The sequence below is a fragment of the Myotis daubentonii genome, chromosome 2 (genome assembly GCF_963259705.1).
Source record: "Myotis daubentonii chromosome 2, mMyoDau2.1, whole genome shotgun sequence".
Classification (NCBI taxonomy): domain Eukaryota; kingdom Metazoa; phylum Chordata; class Mammalia; order Chiroptera; family Vespertilionidae; genus Myotis; species Myotis daubentonii.
The window spans coordinates 181,791,027-181,803,219 of record NC_081841.1 but is presented as its reverse complement, the minus strand read 5'-3'; the positions used below and the strand labels follow the sequence as shown (position 1 = coordinate 181,803,219).

Here is a 12,193-nt window from a genome sequence, read left to right as displayed (position 1 = left end):
TAGTCTGCTTCTTCTAGGTTATATTGTATAACAAATTATCCCAAATTTCAGTAGCTTATCACAAAGATTTATTTCTTGCTCATCTTACATGTTGACCACAGCCCTGCTGCATGTGTCTTCTTCACTCTGGGATCTGGGCTTCTATCTGGCACAAGGTTTTCTCATGGCAAAGGGAACAGAAGAATGGTGGAACCATGCAATGCCTCTTAAAACATCTGCTTAGAAAGCGTTCATTCCTGCTGCCATTTTTGTGTCTAATTTAAGTCATGGAGTGAAGCTTGATACTAATGGGGCATGCAGAAGACCTGTATGGAGGGACTCAGGAGAGGGGGGCATCAAATATTTTGAACAAAGAGTATTTGAAAAAATAACATAATCCATCACAAATGCCTGGTATGTAGTGTGTTTGTTAAAGAAAGTGGTTGCACAATGGCACAGAATCCTGATATAGGACAAGATGTTTGGGAACAGTAAAACATTCAGGGTCACTAAATCATATGTATGGTACACAGAGTTGAGAGAGGTACCTCAAGAGGCCACATTTAGAAAGAATTTGAAAGGAGGCTAGGTTTTTGACTACAGGTTAAAGATGTGTTGTAGTAATAAAAGTGTTTATGGCTATATTTTATAGGGCACTTCTGTGCCAGTTTTATCAAGACATTGGTGTAACTTCATTGGTTTTCATTAAACATTTAAAAATCAAAGTCTACTAGTCACTCCCTTCCTTTGTAATCCCTGTCTAATAAAACATTCCTTGTCAGCCCTGCATTGGGTTGCAATTGCCTTGATAAGGCAGAGGACAGGTTTCTCTCAGTAGGCCAGGCTACCTGAGTTCAGGATAGGGGAAGGGGACTTGGAGAAGAAGGAAAGGCGGGGGATAGACAGAAAGTATGAGTGAATCAATGTTAGGGAGGAGGTACAACGTACTGATAAGCACTTGATTCAGTGTTGGCTTTATATATACTATTTTAGTTATAAGAAGGTGAAAGTAATCTCTAAATATGAATGTCTTCTAATAGCTTCACAAGCTCAACCAAACTCACAACTCTAAACAGCCTTGACTTCCTTCTGCAGCGTTTGTGCTCATTTTCAATGAACTGCTAGAAATAATCTCAATCCTTAAAATTCAACTGAAACCCCTGGGCATCAGATGTGTTATCTGACCTTCTACACTGTATCCTTCTTTGGTCAACCTGGAGAAGAAATGTAAGGGAAGAAAGGATAAGTAACAGAAGAAAAGGAAGCATGAAGAGAAGAGAAAGACATGAAAAGCAAGGGAAGGCACAGAGGACCTAACATCCCATTCTCATTCACCAAGGGAGCTCCAAAACTTACTCCAAAGTAGTTCAGATTTCCACAGATTATGCTAGTCCTTAATGTGATACCTTGACTTGGAAAGCCAATCAACATAAGGTTCTGTTCGGTGCTTTTTCTTTAACAGACACCACAGGACAATGTTTTATTTTGTTGTCTGTAAAACTACTGTGGGGGGGTGGGGGGTAGAGAGAAAAGCAAATCATAGCCTACAAATGAGCCATTCTGACTCCTTTAAAATTGCTCATTTTCCCCTTCTCCTTCTCTGATTACAAACCTTAGTAAGACTTCTATAATCTTGCACCGTCACAAAGTTTTTTGTTTGTAAAGCTTGAAAGATCCCCACTACCTACAGAAAAAAATACAAATTCAGACCACATTCAAAGTCCTCTAGGTAATCTGGTATCAATCTATGTTTCTAATTTTATTTGGTAGGACAGATTTTTTTTCACACTAAGGGTGCTTAATCACAAGAAATAAAAGTCTAAAATATTGTACAAAACAGGTACAAACACAAGAAACGAGGAATGTAAAGGGATATATTGAAGGGGAGAAGCCTGGAGTCTGAGAAATATAGGCCTGTTTGTTAATTCACTCAAATATCTTGAAAGAAAACTGAAAGATGAGAAATATGTGAATTGTAAGAAAAGAAAATCTGCAGAAGCAGGCCCTTTCTGTTTTAATCATGCCAAAATCAGCTCAGACTTCAGTTTTTGAGAATTAGGGTACATCCCAGTGGCAATGACTCACTATTATGATTCATAAAAATGGTAGAAAATGAAGAAGTGCAGACATAGTGCAGACAAAGTCTCACTGCAGAACCACAAACAGAACTTATTTATAAAATTCAATAAGTAAGAAATATTTTCTCAAAGGAAAAAATATTAATGTGTAACAAGATTAGTGACAATAAAATATATATAAAAGAGCACCTATATTTTTGAAGGTCTCTCACCAAAGACATTAAGAACAGTTAACAACATGGTGAGAATATGAGGGAAATAGGTGTATACTAACGTTTTTAAATTTCTTGCTTAAATGGAAATATTTCACTTGGCTGCTACAGCCAAGCTTTCCAATCACAATTTTGCAAGGTTTCATGAAAACAGTAGTATTTTAAATATTAAATGTTGGTATTAAAAACCAGAATTGCCAATGAGTGCAACATAAAAACAATGTAACATAAAAACATGTTATTAGTGATATATGTGAATAATCTCAAAGAAATCTTTAAGCAAAACTGAATGTCCTTACCTTTCCTATAAAGGAAAGGTAGCAGCTGGAATCTCTGCTGGAGTGACAGCTGTCCTCGGCAAACTAATTTATTACCGCTCCTGGTAAGTTAACCACTATTTTCCCCTATCAACCCAGGAAAAAATTTTAGTCCTTATTTCTTTCTGTGATACCACTGAAGACAGAGTGTTGGATCACACCTAGTAAAATATGACACTGATGCAATTTATCAGCCTCCTCCTCTTTTAATCAGTGGGACATTTTAAAGTTATTTATGATCATTTAAGAATAACTGACACAAGGAGCAAGAAAACATTTATGATCAGAAATATTTATGATCATTTAAGAAACATTTATGATTATTTAAGAGTAACTGACACAAGGAGCAAGAAAAACTAGCCTAACCCAAGTAATCCACCAATAACTAAAGAAAATAAGCTAAATTCAAAGCTGGCAGCTTTCCAGAAAACATGAGTAAAGTTTTTGGTTTCTATGACAGCAGATAACATATGACTTACGTTTTACACAAATGTCTTTTTTTTTTAAAAAAAAAGCTTTCTCTCAAAAAAACAACACATAATTGCCAGATTGAAATAAAATTACTTCCTTAACACAGACAAGTATGCTAAGAGAATTAATGGCTATAATGCTAAAAGGAGAAATTCCATCAACAGGTTTTCTAACATCCCCCCCAAACACTGAATACCATCTGTGCATTTCTTTTTGGTAGTAAGAATTTTATTTTATTTTTAGTATTTTATTTAGCGTTAAAACCAAAAAAAGGGAAGTCACTTGATATACATGGGGAGAGGAGAAGTCACGTTGAGCAACAGACATCTGGGACAAGCTGTGGCTTTGTGAATCTTAGACTTTGATCCTATAATCATTGGTGTGTAAACCAAATATTCACAAATAATTTTAATATCCTTTATAATTATACTTATCTAAAGTATAGCATATTATATTAAATATTTCATAATAAAATGTATTTTCCTGAAAAAAAGTCAGAAATATTCATTAAGTTCTTAACAAGCACTGATATTATGGTACATCTTGAAGAAAAACTGGGTCTGATTTTTTTCACTAATATTAATAATTTGAAATAAACATAGTATCATCTGATTATGGTGGAATAATAATAAACAAGGCTGATATGAAGATTTATCAGATTTGTGTTCATGGTGAGAGGTCAATAACATTGGCTGAATTAATTACTGTAAAAAGTGAAGATTCATTTGGCTCAGAAGTATTTATTAATAGTGGGATTATTTAAATGCTAAATTTATCTGGAAATTACACTCCAAATGCTGTGTAATTCTATTTATTCTTCTGAAACAAAGGAATTTTATGTTAAAAATTTGTTAAACTTCTGATTCTTAAAAAAATTGAAATAGCACCTTATTACCTGTTAAGCATGTGTACTGAAAAAAAAACCTGTGCCTTCACATGTGTATTTTAGATTTTAAAAAGAATAAGAGATGAAAAATGCAACTACCAATTCTAGAGTATTGAATGTCACAAAATTAAACTATCTGAGGTGTCAGCTAGCTCTTAATTTAAACCAGGAGTCTGAAAACAGAATTAAAGAAAGACAATGAGATGTCTTAAAACTGAATCACATAATGAGTTATTAAAGAAGTATTTGGATAATGAGAACAAATCAATCAATAGTAAATTAACACGATAAAATGGCATACAATATGTTACTTCACAAATTCTTGAATGTTTTAGAAAAATATCCAAAACAGGAGTGAAACCATCACTACGAAGAGAAACAAAATGTATCATGAACGAAATAGTAAATTCTCATGCTGCTTTAATGATGAAAGCAATGAGCTATTTTCACAGGCTAGTTAAGTAGCTGTCAATCAAACTAGTAGTTCAAGTGGAATGACATTAGACTAGGGAGAGCCTGGCAATTGTGCCCATGGGCTCATTCTGATGTCAGGCTGTCTCTAAGTCACCACAAGTCTTAAGAATACCAGGTGGCTCAGATGGTTCAAAGAACTCACAGTGGAGTTCAGTGCTGTGGTCCTAAAGCAAATCAGGTATCTGGTATCTTATGGAGAGGGAAGCAAAGTGACTTCAATACCCAGAATTTTGCCTGGAAACTGTGGGGAATGAAGGATTAAGTTGTATATGAAAAGAAAAAACACAAAGGAATAATACATAGAGCATAAAGGAAGGAGAGAAGTGAGCAGGCTTAAAATAATGACACATAGCCCAAAATACCATTCATCGGAAAACCAGTTATAGTGATAAAATTCACTTAAAATTAAAACGTCTATAGTAGACTGCATAGTTATTTCCAAAGGTCTCTTTGATGTCTATATATTAGTATGAATCCATTTTGTAATTTTATTTGATGTTTCCAAGAAAGAAACTAAAACTATATTCCATATAGTTATAAACTTATATTTATATAAATTTGAGGGTTCAAATTTAAGTCATGGATGAAAAGTAAAGTTGAATTTCATGTTCTAGATGTCTCTTTAAATACCTCATAAGTAGAGTTTAAGACAAATGCAGCATGGGGATGGACGAGGTGAAGACATTCTAGCACAAAGAATGAGGACACCACTCCAATCCTCAGGCTCATTCACTTCTCCCTCTCTGGCCGCACACCCCAATGAATCTTTTGTCAGTTCCAATCCACCTGACTTTCCACTTGGCCTTGTTTTTTTCCTTTGCATGACAAAATCTCGTAACAAAACAAGAAGAATACCTCTTATTATTTTTAGTAAACCCAACTTCTTCATTTTCTTTTTCTGTCATTTCTTTCCTACTATGAGTTCAACTACTAATGTAATTTTAAAATAACACTGACAATAAACTCAGCTAAAACTTGCATCAAAGTTACTTTGAAAACAGAAAAATAGGCTTCCTTCACCTCAACTGTCCATGTAATCAGCCTTTTTTTTTTTTTTATCACTAAGGAAGTAGCATTGAGACAGAACCCAATATGGTTAAAAAATGTTGGAGAAAACTGAATATGACCAATAATCTAAATATGACATTTTCCCTAAAGTTTATTCAGAAAAGAGAGGGAATAGGGAGGGGAGGGAATCACACTTACAAGTCCACTTATGGCTACAATCCAGATGTAGGAACCAGAGGTGAAAAGCTATAAAAGAAAAAAAAGGCAACTAAAAATTAAATTCAACTGCCAGTCACAGCATACTAATGTTTACATAATTATAATCATAACCATTTATGTTAAGAATTACTTATATATCATAATATAAACAAATAGAAAATTAATAAATATCAATTCCATTATTTAAAAGAAAATAATATATATTAATTTTTCTCTTTTTTAACCAAGACCTCCACTCGTCATAGCTAAAATGCATTGGTTGAACCTGGACCACTCCCATGCAAAGAAAAATAAGTAAAATTCATGCATATTCTCATTTACAAATGTAGATTAGTTAAGTAAAATACCACATATAAAGGAATTATTAGAATTAACAATATAAAAATATGTAGTCACCATCCAAAGTTTGATGTTAAATGATATGCAATATTAGCTCACATAATTTTCTCATTTTAATTTCTCATCACAGCTACTCTAAATTTAGATGGGAAGATCTCAAGTATATAGGTCCATGTTCAATGCTACTCTGTGTAACTGTTGATATTCTCATCCCAGTTCCTCCAAGGAACAGCAAGCTAAGTAGTGATATCAAAGTTAATTAATGGCAAAAGTAATTAGAATTAAGCCTCATGAAATCTCTCTCCCTTTGCTTTCTAAATCATTTACATCCAAGTGTTGTGCTCAGGGTTAAAAAAAAAAAAAAAGTCGTAAGACATTTAAAAGGATTCCTGCAAGAAAGTAAAGATTTGTAATCTAGTGTTTGTTCACATTTAGATCTTTAGATCAGGATTTAGGTACTTCTGCTCAGACAGAAAAAGCAGGATAGCCAGGTTCATTGCTGACACTGTGTTGGATGGAAACCTCAAAGTTCTACACATTTATACCAAGATACATGGAAAAAAAAGATACATAGAAAGAAGACAGACACAAAGGTAAACAATGACAAAGCACAAGTCAAAGGCCGCGGACAAGCTCTGCACTTGCTAGCTTAAGTAGAAATGAACGTTGGTTGCTACTTTAAATTTAATCCCTTGATCTAAAATTTAATCCTTTGATCGACCACGAATCATTTTTCAGTTTAAATGACTGGTAGTAACAAGGATGAGAATTATTCTATTTAAAAGAAAATATTTTTCTGTAGCTTTCTTCTAAAAATATAAAGAATAATAAAATAGTTAACACTTTCATAGCACTTCTGTGCCAAGTTGTGATCTTAATGCTTTTCATACATTAATCCTAATCACCCGGAGTGGTAAGTTCTATTATTAACCCTATATTACCCATGAGAAAACGGAGAGGTTAAGTAATTTGCTCAAGGTCAAAGAGCTGGTGGGTGGTGGAGCTGTGAGTATATGCCCCAGTGGTCTGGCTCAACTGCCCTGTGCTTATGATGGCTCCATTGTACTATGGCTCATACACGAGAAAGATGAATGTATCATTAATTCTGTTAATAAAAAATTATTTCCTTTGGACTCTTCAACCCCTCATTTTATTGCATTTTTAGTCCCAACTGGGTCTCTGCATGTTTTGACAGTGTGTATGTTTTCTGACTCCTTAACTACAGGTTATCACAACTCACTTCATTTCATCCTCCCCATCCCTAGCATACAGCATTACATGACTGCCTCCCAAGCCATTTGATATTTAAATAACTCTTCACAAACATTTTTCTTCTTCTGATAATGATTAAAGTCATTCATTCATCAAATGTCTGTGGCTTCAAGAAGCTGTGGTGTGGAAGACAGAAAGGAACAGAAACATGTGCAAAGTTTTAGAGGGGGGTGAGGGAGAGAGGGAATAAGAACTTTGAGAAGAAGGGGTTGATACTCACTTCCAGGGAGGGGTGGGAGTTGATACTGGATAGGCAAGAAGAACCCTGATAACATTCATGTTAAGGACTTTAGAGTTTATCAAAAAGTCACTAAGGCATCTCCACCTCAACTTACAGATACCAACTTCTACCTCACCAAAACAAAACAAAACAAACAAAAAACCCACAAAATAATTTCAGAACACCAAAGGTGGTAGCTAGAGAGACATAAATTATTAATTAGTAAGAACCAATGGACTTAGTTCTTATTATCTGTTCAGATTACCCTAAACACTCAATACTATGATCTCTAATCTTTCAAATGACCCGGTAAGCTAGATATTATCCCCAGTTTACATATGGGAAAATGGGGGCTCAGAAAAGGTGATAGACAAAGCAAATAATTATCAGAGCAAGTAATTAAACCAAGTCACTTTGGCTCCAAAGACTTTACACAATGCTCCATTGAATTTCTACTCCATAATTAATAAAACAATGTTTTTCACCCTCAAAGATGGTCGGTCTATAACATTAGAGTTGGAAGGAACTATAGAGTCAACATGAGGCTCAGAAGACTTCTATGACTTGACCCAAGTCACAGGCTAGTGAGTGACACATTAGAATTAGAGCTTGGGTCTCCCGCCCCAGGCCCAGAGCTCTCTTCTATCACTGCTTTCTGCCTTCTGATGTAACACTGTAAAAAAGAAAAAAAAAACACCCCAAAACATGTCACAGCAAATCCTAGTAACTGCAGAAATAAGCTATTACATTATATGAATATTAGGAAGGATAGGGAGACTGTAACACTATGCAGGTTGAGAGATGAGGAATAAACACATTTCATGAGAAACGGTTGTAAAAGTGATCAAAAGAACACCCACCCCAGATGAGCCATTGATAACACATGAGAGCAGACTAGAGAAGTTAGAGGAAATGCTAAAGGTTAAAAGGGGAGGGAGGAGGGCATTTTACAGAGACACTACTATCTGGTTTGATATATGTGGGAAAAGGAATGTTATGAGTATTAACAGTGGATCAAAAGGCCAAGCTACACATGGTACCACAGAAAATAGCATAATAAAAGTTTTATATCAAAAGCCGTGAGTGCAAGAAAAGTGACAAATACTAGTATTACAGGTAGAAAACTGAAAATCATAGGTATCAATGGGCCTGGAGCCCAGAAGAGAGTAATCAATATTTTATGAATATTGGTAATAATAACTTTTTTCAATTTAAGTCAAATAATAAGTACCCTAATGGTCTTCATTTCAAACCATTTAGCAGGTGGTGGCATTGCTGTCATGCCTATGTGACATAGAAGTTGTAAAGCTGACAAAGCAAAGCCCAAAGCTTGGGTTGGTAAAGCGTATCTGGTTTCTTCTTCAGAGCTTTATTTGTAACACCATATTCAATAAATTAATTTTGACAGTGATTTTCCACTTTCCATCTTTTGACTCTTCTCATTTGTTTCCACTTCATACTATGATTTTGAGAAAATACTTATACGCAACTGTACAATTAAAATATTTTCCACTGATACGAATTACAGTGAAAGCTCTTATCAGATTCTAAAAGCTATGAAAGTATTCTAGTACCTTCTATACCTTGATGTTCTCATTCTGTAACACTTCCTTTGAACATTTGATATAGATCATAAAGCCAAACTTATGGGAAAAAACATTGTTTTCAAGGAGATCAAATGAGAAAAAGACCAAAAAAAAAAAAAAAAGAAAAGAAAAAAAAGATCTGGTTAAAGAAATGTGAACATAAAAATGCATACTGTACCTGCAGTCCCAATATATAAATCAATGTCTTGTTTGTGATGGACAACGGGCCCAGAATATGTGCCACTTGGACTCTCGGTATGGAGCAGTAAAATGGTACAAACAGAGCAAACACAGGTGCCAGGCTATGCAAACAAATAAAAAAAAATCACTATAGTATAACACTCCATTTAAAAATACCAATGGCTAATATGTATTTGATGTAACACTGATTAATTTTACTTTAGTATGAAAGCATGATCCTAGATACACATACACAATTTGCCTTCTAAATGTGCATCATATCTGAAATAATTTGCATTGTATATAACATTCTTTAAATTTAATCCTTGTCAACTATCCCAGAACTATTGCAAAAAGGTGGTTTAGCATCTACTAATTAATTGTCAGGAATTAATTGTGAGAAAATGTAAAGTTGGTCCTATGATTCTTCCCATGAATTACTTAAAATCTAATGAAAGAAAACCAAAAGCAATACACATTATAACGTGTCGTGGTTAAGTGCAAAAGCTTCATTTCAGACTTTGTCCATATATCACCACAGCACTTGACATCCCTTTCACTCCTGCCCCCTACTTTCCTCATATTCCTTCCTCATTTGTCTTAAACATTGTTTCTTGCTGGTCTCCCTATGTTTCTTCTACCACTCTTATACCCTCTCAAGGCTCCCTTATAGTCTTTTCTTCTTGCTCCAGTCTTTCCTTGTATAATCACAAGCCTCCATGGCTAGAATTAAGAAAATGAAGTGAGTCCCAGACTGTCTGCCTGTCCCCTCACCTGGGTTATGAAACTCAATTTGATACCCTCACCTGGACATATTAAAAAATCACAAGCCATGAGACTTAAAAGTTTTGCTCTAATCCATCTCTTAACATTGTTAACAGTATTTTCTTCCCAAAACACAACTCCAATCATGCCACACACCTATTTAAAACCCTTTCTTTCACAGACCCCCAGTATCCAAAGAGGAAAGTGAAATATTAGCATGAAATAGCAAAGCCCTCCAATTCCAGTGTAGTTTCCCACAACTGAGTCCTCTCTGTTCCCCTAACCTGGCCCCTCCCTCTCATTTCCAGCCCCCAAAGATGCTCCCTGGGCACACTAGGCCCTTATTCATTAACATGGGTTATTCTTTCAACCTAAATGTCCTTCTCACTCTCTTGTTGAGGACACTCAATTCTTTTCAGCAATTTCTCCAGTTCCTCTTGGTGGTGAGTAGCTCTCTTCTTTGCCCTCAAAGCTACCCCAGTTTCACTGTTTCAATAATCACCTGGGCACTCTGTAAGAGGCAGCAGGCCAGGTATAGGAGCTCCTTCTATATCTATGAGTAAAAAGCAGTCGCTGACCTCAAGGAATTAGCTCCAGGATCGCAAACTCACATTCTTACAAGGGCTAGGCAGACAACATGAGTGAGTTTGGACACACACTAGCACCCATTCTCCATTAAACACTTGGCTTAATTACTCTGTCAATTTTTTATTTTCCCATTTTTGGGGGTGAGTGGCATCAGTATAAAGAACTATTTCTTTACCATAAGAAAACACAAGAAATATTCTTCACTTCCACAAAGAAATGTCCTCACTGCACTTTTTGTAGAAACACAGGACTCTCTTGGCCGCTTGTACATTAGCTCATCATTGATAGAGATTGGGTTATTTAAAAAAATCATTCACTGTTCTCTCAATTCTAATATTAAAAACAAAACAAAAGCAAATGTATACTGCAAATGTGACTAATGGCAACAGCATCAACAGGCATACACAACAAATGCTGGGAAAACCCCAAGCAGTAAACACCCAAGTGTCAGACACTGGGTCAGGTCTGGAGACACAAAGATGCATAAGATGCAGCCTCTCGCATTCTTGTGAGGACGACGACAGGGATAGGGCAGCAGAGGTATGGAGACGGCACAACGGATCCGTCATGAATGCCTCACTCGTCTGGTCCGCCTTCTAGACTGAGCATACCCCATGGCAGGGAAGGAAATGCATCCCTTGGTCCTCCCAGCATCTGGCACAGTGCTTGACAGAGCATAGGACAGGGGTGGGCAAACTTTTTGACTCGAGGGCCACAATGGGTTCTTAAACTGGACCGGAGGGCCGGAACAAAAGCATGGATGGAGTGTTTGTGTGAACTAATATAAATTCAAAGTAAACATCATTACATAAAAGGGTACGGTCTTTTTTTTTTTTTTTTTAGTTTTATTCATTTCAAACGGGCCGCATACGGCCCGCGGGCTGTAGTTTGCCCATGGCTGGCATAGGAGCTCATTAAATTAGGGGCAATGAAATTATCCTTATTCTTGAACAGCTGTTTGATACAGACTTGAACTATATAGGTTCTTTAAAAACTACCATTAGACTATTAATTCTGTGAGAAAGCACCATGTTCTATTTAGTGTTGCATCCTCCCCTAGTGCCTAATATAGACCCTTATTATTTGTTGGATTAAAATAAATTAACAAAGCAATTTTAATAAGCAGAGACTTATTTAAACTGTTGTTCTCAATTCTACACAAAAGAACTGTTTGGTCTCTCCCTCCCTCCCCTCCCCTTTTCCCCCCTCAATTCAAATCATCTGAACCCAAACACAGTTGACTAAGCAGCTATGCATTCTTTTCATTAAAAAGTATAAATTAGCCATTCCTGGACTTAAAATCCTCCAATGATTCCCCACCGTTAAGTAAAAGCCAAAGTCAGGCCTGTGTCCCACCTCAAACCTGATCTTCTACTACTTGGTCTCCCTACCACTCACTCTTGCTTATCCAGACACATGGGACCAGGGTGCACCTCACTCAAGCAGGACTAGGCATACGCGTGTGCATGCGCTCTCTTCTCCTGGCCAACTTCACACAGATAAGGACATCACTTACTCCACTCCACCCTCCATGTCTTTACTCAAATTCTCAGAAAAGCCCTCCCCAACCCCCCACTCCAGACTGCAGCCCCTGCCACA

The 12,193-nt window shown here is 36.1% G+C and overlaps 1 protein-coding gene across 1 annotated transcript in view; it reads right to left on the bottom strand.

Moving 5' to 3' along the window:
- The window catches only part of UBAC2 (UBA domain containing 2), a 146,912-nt gene that overhangs the window by 19,473 nt on the left and 115,246 nt on the right, over positions 1-12,193 (bottom strand). Inside the window, 2 exon segments of the mRNA XM_059685029.1 lie at positions 5,624-5,671; positions 9,240-9,363. Coding sequence (XP_059541012.1) covers positions 5,624-5,671; positions 9,240-9,363 — 172 coding nt within the window.